General features: G+C 51.1%; 11 protein-coding genes across 11 annotated transcripts; 6 read left to right on the top strand and 5 right to left on the bottom strand.

Moving 5' to 3' along the window:
- Window positions 1-480: 480 nt before the first annotated feature.
- Window positions 481-1509, top strand: PV08_10772 (uncharacterized protein; the record flags this gene model as incomplete). The annotated part of the gene is made up of 1 exon (XM_016385086.1): window positions 481-1509. One exon carries the CDS (start codon window positions 481-483, stop codon window positions 1507-1509), a length of 1029 nt encoding a protein of 342 aa, XP_016231688.1.
- Window positions 1510-1587: 78 nt separating this feature from the next.
- PV08_10771 (dihydroorotase, homodimeric type) lies at window positions 1588-2882 on the bottom strand (the record flags this gene model as incomplete). The annotated part of the gene is made up of 2 exons (XM_016385085.1): window positions 1588-2562; window positions 2760-2882. The coding sequence occupies 2 exons, from the start codon at window positions 2880-2882 to the stop codon at window positions 1588-1590; spliced, it is 1098 nt and encodes a 365-aa protein (XP_016231687.1).
- Window positions 2883-3857: 975 nt separating this feature from the next.
- Window positions 3858-4719, bottom strand: PV08_10770 (uncharacterized protein; the record flags this gene model as incomplete). Its single annotated transcript, XM_016385084.1, has 2 exons — window positions 3858-4564; window positions 4620-4719. 2 exons carry the CDS (start codon window positions 4717-4719, stop codon window positions 3858-3860), a joined length of 807 nt encoding a protein of 268 aa, XP_016231686.1.
- Window positions 4720-5640: 921 nt separating this feature from the next.
- Window positions 5641-7904, bottom strand: PV08_10769 (uncharacterized protein; the record flags this gene model as incomplete). Its single annotated transcript, XM_016385083.1, has 2 exons — window positions 5641-7844; window positions 7892-7904. The coding sequence occupies 2 exons, from the start codon at window positions 7902-7904 to the stop codon at window positions 5641-5643; spliced, it is 2217 nt and encodes a 738-aa protein (XP_016231685.1).
- A 525-nt stretch (window positions 7905-8429) lies between these two features.
- Window positions 8430-9075, top strand: PV08_10768 (uncharacterized protein; the record flags this gene model as incomplete). The annotated part of the gene is made up of 3 exons (XM_016385082.1): window positions 8430-8601; window positions 8660-8744; window positions 8793-9075. The coding sequence occupies 3 exons, from the start codon at window positions 8430-8432 to the stop codon at window positions 9073-9075; spliced, it is 540 nt and encodes a 179-aa protein (XP_016231684.1).
- Window positions 9076-10588: 1513 nt separating this feature from the next.
- Window positions 10589-11580, bottom strand: PV08_10767 (uncharacterized protein; the record flags this gene model as incomplete). The annotated part of the gene is made up of 5 exons (XM_016385081.1): window positions 10589-10738; window positions 10964-11169; window positions 11217-11319; window positions 11364-11520; window positions 11576-11580. The coding sequence occupies 5 exons, from the start codon at window positions 11578-11580 to the stop codon at window positions 10589-10591; spliced, it is 621 nt and encodes a 206-aa protein (XP_016231683.1).
- A 927-nt stretch (window positions 11581-12507) lies between these two features.
- PV08_10766 (uncharacterized protein) lies at window positions 12508-14534 on the top strand (the record flags this gene model as incomplete). Its single annotated transcript, XM_016385080.1, has 2 exons — window positions 12508-13883; window positions 13931-14534. The coding sequence occupies 2 exons, from the start codon at window positions 12508-12510 to the stop codon at window positions 14532-14534; spliced, it is 1980 nt and encodes a 659-aa protein (XP_016231682.1).
- Window positions 14535-14749: 215 nt separating this feature from the next.
- PV08_10765 (uncharacterized protein) lies at window positions 14750-15536 on the bottom strand (the record flags this gene model as incomplete). Its single annotated transcript, XM_016385079.1, has 2 exons — window positions 14750-15319; window positions 15384-15536. 2 exons carry the CDS (start codon window positions 15534-15536, stop codon window positions 14750-14752), a joined length of 723 nt encoding a protein of 240 aa, XP_016231681.1.
- Window positions 15537-16382: 846 nt separating this feature from the next.
- On the top strand, window positions 16383-17336 carry PV08_10764 (uncharacterized protein; the record flags this gene model as incomplete). The annotated part of the gene is made up of 2 exons (XM_016385078.1): window positions 16383-16415; window positions 16470-17336. 2 exons carry the CDS (start codon window positions 16383-16385, stop codon window positions 17334-17336), a joined length of 900 nt encoding a protein of 299 aa, XP_016231680.1.
- Window positions 17337-18454: 1118 nt separating this feature from the next.
- On the top strand, window positions 18455-19546 carry PV08_10763 (uncharacterized protein; the record flags this gene model as incomplete). Its single annotated transcript, XM_016385077.1, has 4 exons — window positions 18455-18635; window positions 18685-18859; window positions 18916-19469; window positions 19521-19546. 4 exons carry the CDS (start codon window positions 18455-18457, stop codon window positions 19544-19546), a joined length of 936 nt encoding a protein of 311 aa, XP_016231679.1.
- Window positions 19547-20765: 1219 nt separating this feature from the next.
- PV08_10762 (uncharacterized protein) lies at window positions 20766-22427 on the top strand (the record flags this gene model as incomplete). Its single annotated transcript, XM_016385076.1, has 2 exons — window positions 20766-21181; window positions 21239-22427. 2 exons carry the CDS (start codon window positions 20766-20768, stop codon window positions 22425-22427), a joined length of 1605 nt encoding a protein of 534 aa, XP_016231678.1.
- Between the last annotated feature and the right edge of the window lie 126 nt (window positions 22428-22553).

Below are 22553 nucleotides of genomic sequence, written 5' to 3'. Positions count from 1 at the left end.
GTCGTTTGGGCAAGCCTGGTGCGAACGCGACTTTGTTCTCCGCAACGCGCAAGTGCGGGCGGAGGCGCGTTTGATTAATTACGCTTTGTATCGAGTCTTCAAAGACAAATCTACAATTTTCTCCAAACCCTCGAGTAAGTCGTACACTCAACCACATCAGCTCAAGTCGAACGGTGAATGCAGTCCCTTGTCCAAAATGCTTTCCGGACGAGAGTCGACCCGTCGATCCTCCTCAAGTCTGCATGCAGGCGTACGATCTCCTTAACCGGCGCCATCGAGAAGGGTGTTCGTGATGGACAGTACAGCGCAGTCAAGCACGAACGACGGCGGGAGACTCCTCGAAAAGTAGCGACTCCAGGCAGAAACGAAGGCACAGAAGACAAGAGATTTTCTTCGGTCGATGGGATTCCTAGTCACGTCTCAACTGCACATCGTAATGGGAGGAGCAGAACCGCACTGGATGAGGGAATCCCGGCAACCATGCCATACACTACTGCTACCTCGGAGTTCGTCGCTGGTCCTCACTCAGTGTTGGCAGCGTTGAAGGCGAAGCGGCGCAAAATCTACAAGCTGTATAGTATGCTCTCGGACGATCGACCAGGGGAAGAACATTCAAGGCGTGCCATGCCTTCTGCAAATAAGAGAAAAAGCAGCCAGAACTCCAGTCATGCTGAGGTTCTGAGGGAGATATACGCCCTTGCTAAAGATCATGGAATACGCGTTGAAAATGCCCAAGGGCCTACATGGAAGCGAAGGTTCTCCAAGGTCACTGGTGGACGACCTCATGGTGGCATCCTCCTAGAGTGTTCTGCTCTCTCTGCTTTGCAAGTCTCGACGCTGCCATCTGTTCAACAGCCCGACCAGAATATACTGGTTGCCATTGGATGGAAGGATCAGCAATCGTACAGCCCTGGAGTGGAGGAGCAAGAAGACATATTTGGCAACAAGAAACCATTGCCTACTACGCCTTCATATCGACCCTCGTATCGATTCCCTTTCATGTTGTTACTCGACCGCATCAACGATGTAGGCAATTTTGGGGCAATCGTGCGTTCTGCTTGGTTCCTCGGTGTTGATGCCATACTCACTCTAGACCACGGAACCCCTGCACCGACTCAAGCTTCTAAAGCGTCGTCTGGCGCAGTAGAATACATGCCCATCTTGCAGATCAAATCAGAGAGAGACTTCATCAAAACGTCGAGAGCGAACGGCTGGAAGTTCTTCGTCGCCGACGCGGCCCCCGAAGGTGCAGGGCGAGTCCATAGCGTCTCTCGCCGGAAGCACGAAAAGGTCGAAGCGGTGCAAGCACAAGGTGCTTTGTTGCAATATCCCTGCGTTCTTGTCCTAGGCAATGAGGGCGCAGGTATTCGAACCTTCATGCACAACCTCGCCGATGGTGTGGTCGGAATATCAAATGCCCGTCCAGACCATGGAGATGTCGACAGCTTGAACGTTAGTGTGGCGGCAGCCTTGCTGACCCAGAAATTCTTCGACTCTGCTCGTGTATAGGACAAAGCGGGTTGACATTAGTGTTGTTAATGATCCCTCCACCGTACAGTATGATAGCAAGATCAGAGCGACGTCAGCTCAAACCTTCGGCAACCATTCCAAGGAGTAAACAGGACTACTCCTTCTGAACGGAACAACCACGTCTCCTGAGCCATCGGTTCCGGTGGACTGAACGGCCAACTTCTCGATCACCTTTTCCTCCTTCGCCGAAACCTTTATCTTCGCTCCGCTTGCTTTCACCCGATAAAACTTCCGACCAAACGCACCAAGGAACCCTTCTAGCACATCCTGTGACACTCGATCTTTTTCGATCATCCCCTTAGATATCGCGCCTTCGAAAGCTTGCAACACGTACTGGGTTGCGTATGGCTGTGTGAAGACACCGGCGGCGCACTTTGCGACCTCGGACCCCAGACCGCCTTTCTTTGCTCGCAAAGGATGTGGCGCACTATCTGTGCCCAGGAAGAACTTCTCATCACCACTCGTTGCGGCCTTGACCAGTGCAACGCGGTCCTTGGGAAGCTTCGCAACCGGTTTGCAAAAGTTGATCGGGTCACCGGCCCAATCGTCCACGATCAAACTGAGATGGTGGGCGGTGATTGTCGCGACCACGTTTGGCCCGCACTTTTTCACAGCCTCAATAGCCGCAGCGGTCGTACAGTGTTCCAAGACAATTCTGAGCTTGGGGAACCGACGATGCAGGTCCAGAAGAGTTGGAAGAAACGCCTCCTCCGCATTGAGCACGGTGATATCCTCGCCAGGCGGAGCCTCGCCATGCAAATTGAGCACCAGGTCCTCTTGTTCCATGGCCTCAAAGACGGGATAGAACTGCTCGTAGTCGACTACGCCAGAGGCCGAGTTTGTAGTCACGCCCGCCGGATAAGACTTGACCCCGTAGATCGCGCCAGATCGCTTCGCTTCTCGGATCGTGTCCGGCGTGATGGAGGGGTGCAAGTACAGTGACATTAGACACGTTGCGTCACTGAACTTCGAAATGCTCTCTTTGTAAGAGAGTGCATGTGCGACTGTAGTGATTGGTGGCACGAGATTGGGCTGTCGAATAGTAGAAAGAGAAAGAAAATGTCAGTTATCACTCTTCTATATCCGAAATGACCGGTATAGCTTTGGGTGTGTGTACGTAGCCCAAGTCCTCGACAGGATCAAGGTTGTCAGACCAGGCGTGGCAATACAAGACAGCTTTAGCCTGCCAATGTGTACGGGTGCAGGCAGTTGTTCCCTCGATCACTTACCATGACGAATACGGTCTCGACGCCGCCTTGCTTGATCGTTGGAGCCACGGCCTCGAGCATGGCTCCGTCGCGAAGATGGACGTGAAAATCCGCCGACGCCGGCAGGACAAGCCCGTCGAACATGGTGGATGCCATATTCCGCCGCGTATCTGGACCGAGGGTGACTTGTTCTCGTCCGGAAAGGGATGTTGATGAGAACTTCGGAGTACGTCTGAGTAGAGGACGGAGACGGATTGGGGGGGGGGGGGGGGAAGCAAGTACGGCACCCGTCCTACGTATAGATGTAGGTAGGGTATAAAAAGTGTTCGTTCCGTGCGGTACAACAAATTTCAAACGACAAGGCCGGTACCGGTTGGTTGGTTGTAGGGAGTAGGATGGGGTCTCTATCGATCATGTTTAGTGCTCTGCCGTAGTCGCGTCTGAAGTAACGTACGGTGGATCAAGAATGCCGATCCGAAGAACCAACTCAGTCCGTACCTGGGCGGAGGCAAAGCAGGGGATCGCAAGGGGACGAATCTACACAAAAGAAGAGGGTTCATCTTGCCGATAGCTTGGTAAGAAGGGTCATCTCACAAGGCGAGATAACATGGTGTTATTAGCCATTGCTGTCTATCGTCTCAAAACAAGTTGTACACAGTTGTTGGTTGCTGTCGTCGTGCCTATTGTATCCCATATTTGCAGCTCCTTTTTGTCCATCTAATCCATCCATTCAACATACCACATTATCACGTATCCCCGTTAATCCCCAAGCTCCATCCTCAACGTTCCAGCAATTTGTCCACGCCAATATTCGTATGTACCAGGTGTGGTGTTGTCGGTAATGGCCATTGACCGACCATCTTCTCGAGCTGTCCCCTTCCCCGCACGGGGGTATGATGTGGCTGCTTTGAAGAAATGCTTCACTCCTAATCGAATAGATCATCGATCTTGTTGAACGCCCATTTGCTGTTATATCCATTCGTCCATGAGAGAGGCCCGATAGCCCCTCTAATATGCATAAAAAAAATCAAGTCGCTCATTCTTTGTTGTTCAATGCAATTTAGTCCTGTGGATCAGATTAGCCCTGCTTCTGTCTTATGTTCCGGAGCGAGTAAGCAATCATACCTCATCTGTAAGTCGGTCCAACAACTGTATACTCAATATCATCACCAGGAGGCCTAGCGTTACTATCACCAGGAGCCCAAAACCGAACCACCCTAGGACCATCGCGGCCGTCCCAACCCCGGACTTGACACTACCATTGCCGAGATCCCTGGTCACTATGGTTGCAGCCACAGCTGCTGTATGCTGCCACATCACAGACACCAGCACAAACACTGATGCTATGAAGATGGTTGCCAACGCCACCTGTGACACAGCTCTTGAAGGGAACGGTCGTACTTCGTGTTCGGAGCCATCCGGTCCAGTACTCGTGTGCCATCCCGGGAAGGTTGCGAGGAGGATGAAGGTCAAGAATGCGAGGACGATGGCAATGATAAGGAGGTAGGGGAAAACGATGGCGTTTTTGAACGTGCTGGCCACCCAAACCAGGTTAAGAGGGTCTTGATCGACGCTGACCAGATCTGCAAGCGCGGTCGAATTTTGGTTGCACATCCATGCTCCGCCATCTGCTTTGATACAGATGCCGAAGTATCCAACTCTTACAGTAAGGTCGGCGTCGTTTACTATGTTGGCAATGGCTGTCGACACGCCCGGGTCGACCTGGACCGCACTGAAAACCGGAGGATATTGTTGGTAGTACAGGGAGATGAGATAGATGTCGGGTATCAGAGGGGAGGTTGATGAACATCCTGCAAGAAGGAGTGCTGGGAAATGCAGGTCAGTTTGATTGTTTGACCTTATGCCGCGATTTTTACTCACATAATAGAATGATTGCAATCGCTATGAAGATCATCAGAACATGGTGGTAGCCTATAAACGGCACGTATCTTCTCCATCCTGTGGCGAATCTAGGTGCCATGATGCTCGATGTTCAACGAAGACGGCTTTTGAGAGTCTCGTCGAGGATTGGCTGGTCCCCGTCCGTGCGGACGGTGGATGGTATGGAAGCTCAGCACAGGCAATCTGTCGTCCCAGCGCCCGGTTCGAGAGGTGGTCAAGGCGAATCGGTTCGTGCTTGGTAGATTCGAATTTGACAACGCGGGGTGAATTTGGGATATCGGATTTGATGCTTCAAGGTTCGAGAAGTACTGCAACCTGAGAGTCAGTTGCCTGCGTCTTATTTGATAGTAAAGGGAATGGGAAGAGTAGGGGAGAAGAGAGGAAGGGGAGAGAAGCGTAGCTGGATTTAGTCTCAGAATATTCGAAGACTGGGACTGCAAGGCACCAATGGCCATAATTTCTCAGAGATTTGCCATTGATAATCGTGGAGGTTGGTACATGCGGTGAATGTGATATTGAGGTGGTTGGTAAAGAGAAATTTTGGTGCCAACTCGAGATAGCCAAAACAAGGTACCTAAAGAAGTTTAGCGTAGCCTTGTCAATCGGTCTCCGGCGCTGATCTCTCCCGCCGACTGGTTTGCTGGCCACGCTAGCCTCGTCTGCAAGGGGGTTCTGTCTGCAAGGCTGCATGATGTCACTCGTAGCAGCACCTCCGAGATCCCCCTGGATCGCTCCTGGTAGCACATCGAGCCATGAGAAAAACCCGAATGCTGGTGTCGTCCTCAAGACACGCCTCATAATGCCGCCCGTCTAGAATCAGTTTTACAAGAGCTTGGGGTATCATTACTAGCCAATGGATCTATGTGCCTACATTGGATGTTCATGCCCAATTCCTCACATCATCCAATGCCAAAAGCCCACATCATCTCTGAGGTTGGGATGCGTTAACCGATACCACAAACGCCAAATTCAATCGCTCCTAAATCGACTATCCAATACATCATGCAGGGACAAAAGCAAATGCACTTAGATCGAGTTTTGGCTTTCGATCCGGAGAACCAATCTCAGAGCCATCGTCTTCGCTATTCGGTATAATAGCATCCTCACTTCCACGCACATTTACCGCCGCAGCTGCGTCTCCTTTCACAACCACAGGAAGGCTAAGCGACTCGAGTGCAGACTGTCGTCTTTCGGGTGACTGGTATTGGAAAGTTTGTAATAATTCTGGTGTTCCATGGTTTCGCCTTGTCGGGCCTGACTTCGTAAATGTACTCAGCAGAGCTGTCTGCATCCTTTGCGGTGGTGGTGCTGTCGCTGCTGGAGTTGAATTCAGAGGCGTCGTAGTCTTCCGCGAAGATTCGAAGGCATATTTTCCCAGCAGTCTTTCGTTTTGTTTTCTGACATGATACTCTAGAAGATCCTCGAACGCCTCGGGATCTGTGTCTTGACCGACATACTGCATCCCGCTGGAGCTCGGACTGATTCCACCTGGGCTCTTCTCCGAAGCAGATGGTAGTGATGGATACAATGGGGAAGATGGTGACGCCGGGGGTGATGATTGTGGAATTGATTCGGGGTCCTCGTTGTCATCAGGCTGTGGTTTTGTGATGGCATCAATTATTGGCTTTACTTGAAGACTTTTGTCCGGGCTGGCTTTCTGCTGAACAGCAGACTGTGTCTCATGGAAAGCGTTGGCTTCAAGAAAATCGTCCGAGTAAACCTGAAACCCAGATCTTCGGGTCTTCTTGGCCTTTCCCTTCTTGTCCGCCAACGGGCTGACTTCGACTTCATCGGCTATCGGGACAAAGAACGGACTTTGCTTAACCTCATGAGTGGGAGGATCTGCTGAGTCAGAACATAGACGCTGTCTTTTGAGAGGCTGATAGGTGGACTTGATAGACGCCCGAGCCAAGAAAGCTGATCGGTTGGTTTCCGACGTCGTATTGACAAATGCGGCCGCGTTACGCCTGGGTGCAGGCGCAGAAGTCACCAACCTAGGCTCCCAGGATGCATTGTGATGACGCTCCAGAAGTCTCTGCTGGGACGGGGATGGTGTGAGACTGTTTGGATCTAACTCAGCAAGCGGTTGTCGGTGTGGCTTGAAGAAAGTCTCGATGGATTTCTTTGGCTTCAGTGACACTGGTGTTGCGTAGCTGTGTCGTCTGTTCTCACCCAGTACAGCGCGACTGGCAGTTTCGGCTTTTCCGATCTGGATAGGTTTCTTTGTAAATGGATCAAGGTCGCCACAGGCCACACCTATGGCTGTGTCCGGCTCCACGGGGGGTCCTAAATACGGCATATCCTGCTCTCTAGCCCCAGGGGCGAGGTCTCTTAGGAAGACCATCTTCTGTGCAATGGGGCAGAAAACGCGATGGTGCAAAAATGTCAACTCTGCCTGCCGGAAACTATCCAGATAGCCGTTCGGAACCACCAACTTGCCTTCGAACTGTATTATGCGCAGGATTTTCTCGATGTCTTTGTATTTGCGCACGTACCCATACGCAGTTTTGAGGCCCAGCTTCTCGATGTTCGAGAGATAGTCGCAGCCACTGAGGATAGCAAGTCGCATGAACATAGTATCCGTCCATCCTGCAAGATTCATGTCTTTGCACAGAGGAAAGTCTGTTCTCTCAATCTCGACTAGTTCTCCATATTGATTGAGTTTGGTCAGCAGGCGCTTCGCGCCAAATACGAGAAGATCGGAGTCTTCCGAAAGAATCCCATCAATGATCCCTTTGTTTTCCAGGTAGACAAGCTGCGCATCAGCTTCATATGGCGCAACAACATACTGAACATTGAGCTTCTTCAGTTCCTCGATCAGTTGCCGTGCCATGAGTGGAGTCACGTCGACGGACTTTTGCAGTTCCTGTTGCGCTTGACTAGTCTTCCCGGCCCTGTAAAGTTCCAATCCAAGGGCCTTGCTTTCTTGTCTTTTCTTTCGCCTGGCTTCATTCGTACCGGCCTTGCTGGGTAGATTGTCTCCATCGAATATCAAATATGGTGTCACGCCAAAGTCCAGAAGCATACGGACTCTACTGAGCACAAAGTCGATATGAATGGTCGTAGGTTTTCCCAGGGCAAGAGCAAACGCGCAGCCAACAACACCGCGATGTAGCCATCCGTACGCGTCTACTCCGATCGTTTGTCCGGCGAACTTCTTGAGGGTACACGGCTTTTGAATGGATTTGAGCAGGGGCAACAGGCCTGTATGTTGTCAACGACCAGTGGGAGATGCTATGAATGTGACCTACCCTTGATTCCCATTTTCGCAGCTATACAGATCCTCACCGCCTATTCTTAGTAGAGTCTGTCACAGCGCGACTGCGACATGGAGAACGGGTTGGTGTACGAAGGATCCGGCAACTGTGCACTTCGTCTCTCAGACTACTCCGTGCCATTGAAGATTATAGATGCTGCAACAATACAAAAGCATGCGGTGGATTGCACGGCCTCAACTGACAGGGCATCGCTTGGTTGAGGCGCGTCTAAAACGCTGGAAGGCGCGTAGTGGGCGAGTAGTCGACTTCGGAAGGCAAACGAAGTCTGACAGAAAGTCATACTGAGGCACTGCAGGTGGATGCGCCTTTCCCCTTGGTGCACTGGGGGCAAGCTACACGGTCAGACAAAATTGATATTTAGAGGTACTTACCCAGGTTGCCGAAGTTCTACCGCTCCAGAGATATTTTTTGGGGGAGTTTATGAATAGTGAGGAATTCTGCCCAGGAATTTGCAGTTCTTGTACGTGGAGTTCAGCGCATCCCATTCAATTAATATCAATACCAGTCGAAAATGGCGCGCTCACTCAGCAAAGTCCAAAAACACATTTCCAAGAAGAAGGGAGGGAAAATCAACAGCCTTCATGAGAATAGTCGAGATGCAAGGCGTCTACGAGCAGCCGGCGCACGGGAAGACAAGTTGCATCGTATCATGGACGCTACTCTCAAGTCTAATCAGATATATGGTATTTGCCGCCGAAGTCCTCGAGCTCACTAGGCGTTTGCTGACCAGCATACTCAAAGTCGACAGGATAGCCTGGTTTAGATCAGCCTTGGAGGGTTCCGTCGGCGCCGTCAGCGACGAAGAGATGCACGTCCTAACACAGGGGTACGTGGGACAATTTCTTGGCTGTATCATAGTCTAACATGGTTACAGCTTTATCGATCGAGAGGATGAGCAATTAGAGGAAGCTAAGAGCCAACGACGACCTGGTCGTCCTCCCAGCAAGATAGAGGATCAGATCAAACAGAGAAAGGAAGCCGAAGAACGCGAATTTCGTGGAGGATTCTGGGTACCTGAATTTCGAAGTGCTGAGGGTCGCTCGAAACTGGAACGATGGACTGGGGACTGGAGCGGACTCAACACCCTAGATTTCGTGCGTGTTGTGAAGGCAGGATCGATTAAGGCATCAAGTTTTCCACCAAAAGGCCTATCTTGAATGGGCATCGCCAGTTGAACATCACAATGATGATAAACAGCACCTGTGTCCGAAAAACATATCTTCGAACACCGATTGCGACGATCACGACTGATATGAACCGATGAATCCGACATGACCCTCAATCGAGTCAAGGTTGCACGCGACGACGAATATTTCGCCGAATAATTGCAGACAATGAAGAGCATTGTGCGCTCATGGAGGCAGTGGCACAAAAAGGGAGCCAGGAGAACCCGGCTGGCTCTCAAGCAGATTTGTCGGCGGAGGACTAATCCGCCTAGAAACTAGGTCTCCGCTGTGGTAACTGCACGTCGGGTTCTGACAGTACATACTTGTCAGCGGTGTAGGAGACAATGTTTTGAGAGATGTGCAAGATCACACACAATGGAGATAGCCACCTAGGTAGGCAGCTAGACAAGTGGATTTAGTCGTCGCGGGCATTGGGACAACACCTCCATATGATGGTGTCAGTATCGTACGGAGGAATTGTTTCTGATGACACGGGGTGACGACAATGCAATGTCATTTGAACCCGCAGTTTGGAGAAATGGCACTGATAAAGGACTGAAAACTGCAGGCAGCTCGCATACGGCTCACCCCGACCGTGCCGCTTTTAAAACCCCATCACCCTCTCCTCCACCTCTCCTCACCCTCTTCTCCCTTCTGCTCACTTCTGCTCACCTTTTCTGCGCACTCGTCGACTCATGCGCGATTCGAAAATGGGTCCTGTCTTGACGCCGACCCGTGCCTGAGTCCTCATCTCTCGGTGTCGTCACCGATATTTCGTCAATCCAGCCCGGAAGTGGATGGCGACGGGACCAGTCCTAGTTCACCAGAGCAAACAGAGGTGATGGAAAGAGATGAGAAGGCCTCTTCTCATTTCCGGGACGTTGGCATCCCCTGCGATGAGCTTTGGGATCAAAGCGAAGCGTATGACCTGAGGTGCTGTTTCGACCATACGGAGGTAGAGTTCCTGCTCCAAACTCCGGATCGATTGATGCCTGCTGAGCATTTTGACGTTCCGGACGCGGCGGCTAAATTGGAGGCCATGTATCAACAGCATCTGGATGGTCCTTCCGAGTTCGATCCACACGGAAAGCATTGCCAAGCCGGATGCAAAAGTACTCTATTCTCGCAGGTGCACAGTATCATTGACAAGGATATCATCAACGATAAGGTCTGTTACTTGATTGGCTGGAAAGTGTGCTGGACCCCTGAGAGTTGTATTGGCGAAAAGGGTTGGATTGCGGCATCACTGGCAAGGAACAGGAACCCACGTCGTCGACGGCGCCAACGGTTGCCGAAGGTTTTTGAGTCCAGACTAGAAGGATACAGGAAGGTAATGGTGGTGGTGGACCTGGGCTCAGGAGAATAAAATGCAATACTTTGAGTTGATCGGTGATCGACTAGCTGGTGGCGATTTCCTGCCGAAGTGATTGATTGTGTCGGCAAACCAAGATTTTGATCCTCAGGTACACATGAAACGAGGTTCGTTGTCCTGAGGGCGGCCCTTCTATAAGTCGATACCAAGTGACCCAATTTCATGCTGCTCTTCCAAACTAACAGCCTCTTTGGCGATGAGGTCGGCCGTCTCGTTTCCTTCGTTGCCGGCGATCCAACGCGGATATAGAAGGTAATGGTATCTGTCATGTACAGCCTCGCGCTAATGCTGATGAGTAGGGCTCCGAAATGAATACGAATATTGTGAATATTCACGGATAAATGTGAATATTTAACGCCTCATCTTGAATCTATCCCCTACTTCTTTTGCCTCGCGCGATTGTTTCCACATACGGTACGAGACATCCGTGTCCCGGCGAGGTTTCCAGGAATGCTTCCTTTAACAATTGGTCAAAATCTACAGGATGGATTTGAGCTGATCACTTACCTCTGCCAATTCAGACAAAATGCCCTTGCTTGCCGCCCCAAGAAAGTCCTTTATACGCCCACTCCATTTGTTAGGATTGACGAGCTGCAGAGTGAGCGGATCAGCCATATAAGTCCCTGGTTCCATGAGTTCGAACAAGAGGTGCGCCAGATGGGCGCCATGCTCGCACAAACTTGGCCCTTGAACGATAGCATCGGCGACATTAGCTGCGTTAATCAGCGTAGGTCTGGCGTCAGATTCAGGAATTGCCCACCAATTTTCGCAACCCCATCTTGATTCAACAGTACTTGAGACGTGTCAAGCATGGGTGGACAAACCGAAAGAGTCTGCTTGAGGAATAGTAGGCCAGACAGGACCTATGCAATTAGCATTTATGCATAAAGATTTGGCACAGGCTAACCTGTTCGCAAATTGCCGCGAGCTCAAATTCTCTCCACGGTCCCATAGGACCACCATGGATTTCCTGTGAAGAGATATGGATCGACTCATAAACGAGGTAGAGGCGCCCGTTATCCTGGAATGCCGCGAGGAAATGGACGACGTTGTCGTGCTGGACTCTTTTGCGACTATCAACTCATCACCGACGGCGTTTCTTTCTTTGATGGCGACAACTTCATAACTGGAACCGCGGACAAATGCAATGGTCGCAGCTCCCGCTTCATCGCCATGGAGAATGCTCTGGTATACCTTCCAGGGTGACTCTTTCTTGCAGAAGGAAGTGGTCAAGGCGGCATCCTCGGAAAGCGGCGTTGTTGCATTGCGAACCTTCAAAGGCAGCCTCTCTGTGAAGTCCGATGGTATAGCATTCTATAGCATAAGAAGTGAATTGATGGTGTTGCAAAACTTGTAAGGAACGTGAGGGCGTCGGCGCTCCGCCGGAGGCGCTAAGACGCTAGCGTTGCAAGTCGTGCACCTTGTTTTCCGTGCTTGGCAATGGTCTGCGAGCCAGCCAATTAACTTGGCCCGATTGGTCAGCTTTATGGACACCTAAAGTCCGTATGGAAGCCATCCAGCCGCGATATCGGGCTCTGACAAATGCTCGGGAGTAATTTACTTCCGGTGGCAACTCTCAACGACCGCCACATGTAGTGACCCGTTTTAATGCTACCATCTACTTCATCAGCTCCTTTATTCCGTTCTTTCGCGTCGGACGCCACAGTACGCGCACTAAGACAACTCTCGGCCCTCGGGAAATCGCGACGCATCCGGAATTAGAGTCTGATTTTGGGATGAACTTCTCCAAGGAAGGAAGAGCGAACCGTATTAGCAATGTAAGAGTCAGCCTAAAACTACACAACAAGACCGGCCTTATTGACAAGTCAAGGAAAGGCATGTCATCGGTGCCAGACAAAAAAGATCAGGTGCGATGGCAAAACACCTACATGCTCGCCCTGTGAGACTCAAAATACCGAATGCACCTATGGCCCACTCAGGAGGCGTGGCAGAGGCAGGAAGTCTGTCTCCAGGTACTACGAATTATGGCAATACTAATTATATGCTACAGATCTGTGTATATTCAGTCGCTTGAACAGCGACTGGAAAAAATGGAGTTTTTACTTGAAACTTCAGCATTGCGACAGGAAGGCATAGCTGCGCCATCCACTCGGTCACCACGTAGCAGTGCCTTATCGCACCAGCCGGCCATTAATGCTGCTCCAGTCGCAGCTCCCAGCAGCAATCCACTGCTATCTAATGACAAGCCAACCTTCGCAGGCCACCGCGCACAACAAGTCGCTGAAGCTGTCCTCCCAAGCTCGACAACTAGTCCAGAGCAGTCGCTAGCGAACAACGGTATATCGATTCTGCCGACATCTGCAGAGGATATCCCACTTGTTCACTTCCATGAGGGCAAGGTACAATGTCTGAGAGACTCTATGCTCCGGTCGAAACCCAGTAGGCTGGAGTTCATATCTATGCTCCCTAAGACCGAAGCACTTCTGCTGGTTGAGTCTTTTATCGAAGATGTCAACAAAGTCTTTCCACTCTTCCACGTGCAGTCGCTCAAGTTTATGTGCAGGCATAAGTATCCAGTAGATGCGGACTCCGTGGAGCCTGCTTGGTGGGCTTGTTTGAATGCGATCATCGCCATGGAAATCCAGTTGAAGATCTCGAACAGTACCTCCAGAGCGGTGGCCGAATTTTCGTGGAGCTTTTTCAAGAATGCGTTCTTTGTTCTTACGGAACTGATCACCGACAGCCCCAGTATATTAGCTGTCCAGGCCGTCCTCGTCATGGCGACCTTTATGAGCGGAACCACGGACCTACAGACTTCGACGTTTCTCACCTCTTCTGCGATCAGGATGATGCAAACTATCGGTCTAGACAAAGAGGATCTAGGCAATAGGTTGAGCGCCATCGAGAAGGAGCAACGAAGACGCATATTCTGGATCGCCTTCTTGCTTGACGGGGCCACAAGCCTGAACTTGGGATTGCCCCCTGTGCTGGATTTCGAGAACGTTCGAATAAATCTCCCCACTGAGGACTCGCCGGACGGACTGGGGACACTGTTCAACTCGGATGGAACAGGCAGTGTGAACATATTCAGGCTCAGAGTCGAGCTAGCCATCATCAGGTCAAAGATATACAAACGGTTGTTTAGCCAGGATGTCACAGGAGTCACGGGCCACTATGCACAAAACCAAGTTAGTGAGCTCCAATATGAGTTGAGGGTTTGGAAAGAGAAAATCCCAGCTGAAATCCAGCTGGATCATGCTTCCCAAACTGGGGGTGAAACAAGAGAGTTGCCTGTGGTTATGTTGCAGTTTGAGTTCCACCACTGTATGGACTTGATCAACAGGACAGCCACAGCACGTCACAGCTCTCAAGAATTGCTTCGAAGGGGTGCGTTTTGCACCGACGCAGCTAGAAAAACACTTCGCCTGCTTGACTTCGTTGGTTGCCCACCATTCTCAGATCTATGGTGAGGACGGAATTTTCCTCCTCTCAGAAGTCACTGACAAGAACTAGGCGAGCGCTACCTTATCCTCTCTGTGCAACCATCACACTGCTTGCAGAGGTGCTTGCCAGACCCGCCGGTACTCAAGCCGCGGCGGATGTCAGCCTCATCGGCTCATTCCTGCGGTTTCTGAAGAATATCCAGCAGAAAGAAGGCTATGATATTACTCGATTCGTGGGTGGTTGCGCAGTGCTTAATGACGCTGCCAAAGCTGCCATTGCCAGGACGCAAGCAGAAGGGTGTATCCAGACCGAAATCGAAGTTCGCGGCGATGCAACACAGTCACCAGTGGATCCAGTGTCGGACCCAACTATTCAGGCAAAGTTGACAGAGAGGCTTTTATCGTGGCTTCAAAAGTTCCCCAGCTACATGCACCTCGCTCATGGCCTCATGGGAAACATGCCGAGACTAACTTATGCAGCCTCATTGGTGCTCTCTGACATCTTCAGGGGTTTTGACGGGAATGGTGCTCCTTTTCAATCTTTTGCATCCGAGACTTTGATGCCGAGCACGTACGGACTGGGCTCGGCAACGAGCCAGGTACCAACTAGCGCTGTTCATCCCCACGCAGACACATGCGAGAATACAACGCAGTGGGAGTTGTTGTGTAGGTAGAGCGGAATGGCTTAAGACTGAAACGGCATCAGAAGTGCTTGGGGCAAAGTGTGTGCTTTCAATCCAGTGACCTCGATTATCCGTATTATTAATTGCTGCCCGACGTTTGACTCTGATAATCTAATGTGATAACAACGTACAAAAGGTGCCCCGGCCCATCCTTACGATGCTTCGAGCCTCTTCCAGGCCAGGGGCGTACCTTGAGATGTTTGAGGCTATTTCGCCTTGTCACCAGCGAGTTCACTGACTGCCGGCATCTGATGAATCCATTCCTGAGCGCCATTTTCAACACCATCAACCAGCCACTTGGCTAACGTACTCCTCGTTATACCATTAGTCCATCCAGAACCCGCAACGGGACCGGCATATGCTGCTCCATTACCGCGCTCGGTCTTCCAGTCCTCTGCTTCTGCCGAGCCCGAGAGGTTTCCGACGCGAAAAACGGTCCAGTCGATATCTCGGGCTACCTGGTCTCTCTCGAACAACTCTTGGATGGCAAGAAAGTTATGATAAGCGCCACCTGCGAGGAGTTTTATGAGCCGCGCCATAAGAAAACGGCTGACGGAGCTGTGATCTTCAGGCTGGTAAATGGCAGTGGTACCTAGGGCGAAAAGTCTCCGCACCCCGTGCTTTTCCATGAGTGAGATTGTTGTCCGGTAGTAGTCCGCATATTCGGTGTTCTTGGGTTGGCGCATGCTGTTTGGTCCAAGCAGGGAGATTATCGCTTTTGACTTCGCGACGGCGGTAGAAAGGGCTTCGCGGTCGTTCATGTCACCCTTGATAACCTATACAGTTGCACTCCAATTAGTCTGTAATGCTCATCGTAGATGGAGCTGAGAGATGTCTAACCTCGACCAGAACATCGGATGCCAGGTCCGAGGGGATTTTAGAAGGACTGCGGGCGTAGACAATCATTGGCAGCCCGCGGTGAGCAAGCTCGCGCAGGACACAGACACCAGCAGGCCCTGTTCCACCAAGGACGAGAATCTTGTCGCCTGCCATATAAAAATTCTCATTCTCAGAGTAAAGCCACGCGTCGAGAGATATTTCATCGAAACAGCGGCAGAACATTCCTCTTGTGAAGAGTAGGGCATACTATCTTACGTTGACTTCGGGAGCAAATTGCTGATTAATTGGGTGGGTCTGTGCCCACCGCTGGAACTCTTCATTGATCGGTCCAAGAATAAAAGGGGCTTATCTGGATGCAATTTGATTCCGACTCATTCACGAGAGCGAATGACGACAAGCACCATAGAGATTCACGCAATGATTTTCTTCACCTACAACCCCTCTTAGCACAACTTTCTTGCAAGCTGGCCAGAGGTATAGTAAAAGACGGAAATCCATGATCGTTCCAGTGATCTTCCGATGAATACCCAGCACCAGGTGTTCTTCATCAGCCGAAGGGGTTGTGGAGTGCGGATGCTTCCAACGAGAGGATATCAGTTCCCATAAATTGTCAATGCATCCGCTTGAAAACCTTACCTAGAGTGAATGTATCTAACAGCCCGACAGCCTCCGCGCCCATTGACTGCAGTGGGCAGGCGATGAGATATTGGAAGCGGATGCAAACTAGATCCGCAGCATGAGAGAGCGAGTGGTTGTTCACTTCTATTCTCGTAATCAAGCATTTATAAGCTATATTGCCGTACACTCGGAAACCTTAATATCCGGCCTGCCGAGAATCCTTTGTTGCTAGAGAATAAAGAGATTGTGTCTCGTGAAGCAACATATTTGCTGATGTATATATAGGGAACATCCACATCTGAGAAGTGTACTCTAAGAACCAGCGCTACATTGAGGTAGAACTGCCCCTAGCAAACTTCCAAGACATCCGATTCAATCACGATGAGCAAAATTCAGAAAGTTACCCTTCTTGGTGTGAGTTCCCATCGGAATCTAGAATGGTATTTTAGGACTTAACAGTCATCTCAGAAAGGAACCCTCGGATCGGCAGTTCTTGAACAACTACTTAATGCCGGCTTCACTGTTACCGTTCTCAGCCGGACACCTGACTCCGTCAAGGGCCTTCCGTCCGGCGTCAAGGTCGACAGAGTCGACTATTCGTCTGTCGAAAGCCTCGCAACTGCCCTTCGAGGCCAAGACGCCGTCGTCTCTACCGTCGGGCCTGGAGCCCTCAGTAGCCAGAAACTGACGATTGAGGCGTGCATTCTGGCTGGGGTCAAGCGGTATATTCCGTCCGACTATGGTGCGATAACCACCGATCCGAAGGCGCAAACACTCCCCATCAACCGTTCAACGGTCGAGATTCAGCAATACCTCGCAGAAAAGGCCCGATCGGGGGATTTGGAATACACAGTATTAGCTACGGGGCCTTTCCTCGATCTCCTGATCTCTTGGCCATTCGCCGTTGATTTTCAGAACAGGTCGGTGGAACTATTTGATGGCGGTGTGCATCCTTTCAGCACGACGCGCCTAGCCACCATCGGAAAGGCAATAGCAGGCGTCCTGAGGAATACCGAAGCAACCAAAAACCGGGTGGTTTACGTACATGATATCGTCCTGACACAGGCCAAAATTTTAGCATTGGCGAAGAAATACTCAGCGCCCGGGGAGAAGTGGACCGAAACGGTAGTCGATTCCCAAACCGAACTTGACAAGGCGCTTGATGGCATTGCAAAGGGCGGACTTGACCAACGGAAATCAATGGCTTTAATCAAGGCCGCGCTTTTTTCCGGAAAATACGCAACCGAGTATAAGTCTGTAGACAATGAGCTTCTCGGCTTGGGATTCCTCAGCGAAGAGGAGCTGGATGCAATGTTCGCTGCAAAATCCAGCTAAAAAGACGTTGTCAGTTCGAGTCGAGGTTTACGAAGGTTAGATAGCGCCCTCTGTACCTAGCATTATCGACGAGACAATTTCGCAGAGGCGGCAAATCAAGGTTCAACGAACACGAGAGAGGATTGGACTCGATACATTGGTCAGCCTCAGGTCGCTAGCAGTCTTAATCAGGTCTCTGGCAACTTCATCACGCTGTTGCTATCGACCTATCGGCCAGAAAGACTTCAATGTCTGGCTTATGCCGCCGAATATGCCCATCGAACATTGGGACATGCCAATGTAATAAATGCCGCAAGTTCACGGGCGCTCTTGTCCCTCAAAGCTTTTAGGTCCCAACCGTCGACATCAACCCCCCATTTGCCTCGCTGCCGACGTAGAGGACTTATGCGTCTGGGCCAAACTCTTTCCGCGGATTTTGTACGAACTGTGGAAGCTCGCTCACACACAATGATGAAGAAAGTCGAACAGAAATATGGCTGGGATGTATAGAAGTTGAGTATCTTTGTGGGATGAAAGAGGGCGATGGCATTCAGACAGACTATGGGACGATTTATCACAGGATTGGAGGTGTAGGAAAAGAGCTATGTTAAGGCAGACTTCCATGCCTGGGCGACGAATGCAATAATAGGCCTTACTGATCAAGTAGCAGGCTTAAAGTTCTGGAAGAACAGAGAGGATGGGAAGCCATTCGAAAAGGATGTGGCAAGCCTGTAGAAGTGTATTCATTCCTCCGGCTTGATTGGACCAGCGGGTGGCCGCAGAGGCCTTCACGTGCGTCGACCTAAGAGGCCAATTACAGGGTCAGCCCAGGCAGACGAGGCCCCAATGCTGCCAAGGCGCAAAGCCTCGCGGCCCCCATGACCGGTGAGGCACGGGTGAGCGCGCAACCCGACTCACCCTGACTCGCGCGCCCGGGGTGAGCACAGGGCGGCATCACCCTAGGCCCGGAGCAGGGTGAACGGCCTGCAGATTTGCTTGATATTGGCGTGTCGCTCAAAATAAAGTCTTGGGAGACACTTGTACTTGTACGGCAACTCCATTGATTGAAACAAACTGCACACCTGATTTCTTTTTCATCAACTTCTTTCTTGACCACGTCGCATTCTCATCTACACAGCATGAATTCCCTACGACTAGTCAGCCGTGCTTTGCCCAAGGCTTCTCTACGCCGGTCTGTTGTCCGCTACTCCTCCTCCGTCTCAAGATTGGCACTCCGCCGACCAGTATGGCAAACGGCAGCAAAGGCATCATACCCGGCGTTTTCAACTTCTGCCTTCCGTCGAGAAGCTGCTGGTGATTGTAAGAGAGAGGACTGAGCGTGGTCTGTTCTGCGGCTGATAATTCATAGTCGACGTTGAACTGTCCGAGAAGTTGAACTCCGAACAACAGCTTGAGCTGGAAAACAGTGGCGAAGGCGCCCTCAGCGAGATCAACGATTTCTTGAAGAACCACGATTACTGGAAAGTCCAAGACAAGCCTGGTACTCATGAAGTATTCTTCACAAGAGAATTTGGCAATGAAAAGTGAGGACAATGTTCTGACCACACGCGGCTGAAGATGTTAACGAGCATGCTTCTAGGATCAAGGTCGCCTTGACCGTTGCTGACATCGATAACATTGCCGACGAGGACGAATACGGCGGAATGGACGAAGATGCTGCTCTCGATGATGAAGTGGACTATGGGTCAAACAAGGCCACCATCAACCAGTCTGGCGTAAGAGGAGGCAAAGTCGATGTCATGCCGGAGGACAGCATTGCCCCAGCAGACAGAGATGCAGAGGACACCGGGCTCCCGGACGAGACTCCGGCATACCCTATCAACCTGACAATTACCATCACCAAGCCCAGTAAGCGGGCGATCGAAATCCGCGCCGTCGCCCAGGAAGGTACTATTGAGCTCGACTCAATCAGCATATTCCCGAAAGAGTCACTGCTCGAGGCACAAACACCCAAGGACGCTCAAGAAGCCCGCAGCCTATATGCAGGCCCGACCGTCGGTAACCTTGACCCCGACCTCCAAGCGATGCTCGAAAAGTACCTTGAGGAGAGAGGTATCGACGTTGATTTCGCCAACTTCCTGCCGAAGTATATCGACTACAAGGAGCAGCGAGAATATGTACAATGGCTCGATGGTAAGTGAACATTTGCCTGGAGGTTCTTGCTATATGCTGACTCTGAATTAGACATGAAGACGTTCGTCGAGGAGTAATTGTCTTGTCGTCTGGCGTTGGCCTCGCGAACTTCCCTCTTGTTCTAACTAGACCCTCCACTTTCAGCACGGAATTGACATCAAAAAGTGTACATTATGTAATGAGGCTTCTTCAGCCGATGCAATGGAACAATCAGATACCCGGAAATGCACTGTACAGACTTGATTTTATTTACATAAACTGCACGCGATCCATTTCCACATATCATGCGAATAACTCTCTGATACTCGCACAACTTTCTAGTTCTGAGTGCCATAGCCATCGACAAGAGCCATTATCCTGCAGGCGAGCATACCACGGGGGCAGCTCAAAGTCAAGATCTATCGGGTGGCTCCTGTAAGCCTCAATTAGTCAACGCGTCTGCCAGAAGGATTCATCTGGCCTCACTCTAATCGTACCCAGTACGGGTATTGTCCGAGTCACTGGATTGGTAGCAAACTGACTGATGTATAACGTCACAACCTTAACACCATGTTCCCGGCTCGACCTCCACTTGGGCCTAACGAGGAGCGTCGTCTGCAACCTACAGTGATACCACGGACAATGGCCGATCGTGATTGCGGATCACACACGCCCCCTGGACTCTGAAAGCAGCCATGAAGGTCCAGCGCCTGAGGAGTTGAGCTTTCGAGTCGGACATCCTGATGACAACCTACGGGCAAATATTGGGCAACCGAGGCAATCCCCCAGCATAGCGGCACTCGGAGCAACCTAAACGTCCGTATCAACCAGGACACGGCTATGAGCTCGTACTCTATCCAATAGCCAGAGGGTCTGGTGAGATGTGATTGCAGCAATCATTGATCTCGTAGTTGGTCCTGTCCACGGCAAATGATGTTCTCTCTACCAGAGAGGTATGCGGGGAAGTTCGAGCCTAAATCATCGCGCGTGTCAGTGATGGCGAGTCCGAGTAAGGTTGGTGCGCCAGCTATGAACACAAGATGGTAAACAGGCGAGGAGGAGCAGGTGGGGGATGGACTGGGGAGGTACAATCCTCCGTGCCCACCGGCCCCTTCGTCTCGAACACGAAATACGAAGCTAAAGTCTTACCTCGTATTCCTGGCTCGCATAAGCGGATCCTCCTGTTAGGGAAGGTACGAGTACTTGTATCAAGCACACCCGCAACTGCTCATTCTGACCTCCTGATGTCTAGTGTGCTCTCGGTGTGACACTCACTGTACCACTATCATCCCTGTTCTTCACCAACCTGGTCCTGTTATGGCACATTATTCGGTCGCAGCTCTCGGGCTGCTATTGACATCCATAGTCCTCTATATCGTCTCTGCTGTCGCCACGAGGTTTCGACACGCTCGCAGAGCCAAAGAATGGGGTTGTCAACCTGGTGTGCAGAGAAAGTCCAGACTGCCTCTCGGGATCGATCTCGTCTGGCAAGTCGTCCAAGCAGACCGGGAACAACGGGTCCCTGACTTCTTCTTCGAAACATACAAGAACATGGGAGTTCCCACGTGGCGTCAGAACATCCTAGGCAGCGAAGGCTACATGACATCGGATCCGAAGAACATCCAAGCCGTCCTTGCGACTCAATTCAACGACTTCGAGATTGGTGAGCAACGGCGAGGAAACTTCTTCCCCGTATTCGGCAATGGAATCTTCACTGCAGATGGTAAAGCATGGTAAGTTGGCATCGACTGCTGTGAAGTCGGAGACACTGACAAACCTCGTATCAACAGGGAGCACTCCCGAACCATGCTTCGTCCTCAGTTTGTGAGACAGCAGGTAGCAGACCTAAATCTCGAAGAAATCCATGTCCAAGACATGTTTCAACACCTCACAGCGAAGAACGGCTGGACTGACGTCGTCGACCTTGTTCCACTTTTTTTCCGTCTGACTCTTGACTCTGCCACCGAGTTCCTGTTCGGCCAAAGTGTCAACTCTCAACTTGCTGCTTTGCCGGGGTACACGAACGGAAAGGCTAGACAAGCCGGAAATTTGGACTGGACCTTGTTTGGACCTGCCTTTGACGGGGCTACAATGGCAGTCGGGACACGAGGACGTTTGGCAGATATGTACTGGCTCTACTCACCCAAACACTTCCACGACAACATCAAGATCGTCCACCAGTTCGCAGACTACTATGTGAACTTGGCTTTAACCACTGACTTGTCGTCCCTGAGCGAACATGATGGCGAAAAGGAGCAAAACAGGGAGAAGTACATTTTCTTGAAAGAACTTGTCCAAGCCACCCGAGACCCAGTCGAGCTGAGAAGCCAACTCCTCAACATCCTTCTCGCCGGACGAGACACCACTGCCGGCCTTCTCGGGTGGACATTTTTCCATCTTGTCCGACAACCAAACCTGTTCAAGAAGCTCCGAGACACCGTCATCGCCCAGTTTGGCACGTATGAACATCCCAAGGATATCACGTTCGAGTCGCTCAAGGGCTGTACCTACTTGCAGCACATGATGAACGAGGTTCTCCGGCTCAACGCGACTGTTCCCATCAACAGTCGACGATCCACCAAAGATACCACGATACCCAGAGGCGGAGGTCAGGATGGTACTGCTCCACTCTTCGTTCCCAAGGGCCAGGAGGTCAGTTATTCAGTCCACATAATGCATCTTCGAGAAGACATCTGGGGTCCGGACGCTGCCGAATTCAACCCAGAACGATGGGTAGGACGGAAGCCAGGCTGGGAGTTTCTACCTTTCAATGGTGGACCACGAATATGCTTGGGACAGCAATTCGCTCTGACTGAGGCTGGGTATGTGATTGTGCGTATGCTCCAGAGATTTGACAGGCTTGAGAACCACGAGACGGATCCAATCACACGCCACCAATACAGTGTGACGACTGCGCCTGCTCGAGTCCCACTTCGACTACATGAAGCTGCGGCTACTCGTTCTGCGGCGGTGCATTGAGTAGTGTCAGCGTTGGTGTTGGAACTCGGTAATCATATGGTATGGCAGGGAGCGTCGCATGATATGTAAATATGGCTTGCTGCGATTGTTGAATAATTAGCAACTGTCACTACATGTTTATAGTAA

The sequence above is a fragment of the Exophiala spinifera genome (genome assembly GCF_000836115.1).
Source record: "Exophiala spinifera strain CBS 89968 unplaced genomic scaffold supercont1.8, whole genome shotgun sequence".
Lineage (NCBI taxonomy): Eukaryota > Fungi > Ascomycota > Eurotiomycetes > Chaetothyriales > Herpotrichiellaceae > Exophiala > Exophiala spinifera.
This window is presented reverse-complemented; position numbering and strand designations above follow the sequence as displayed.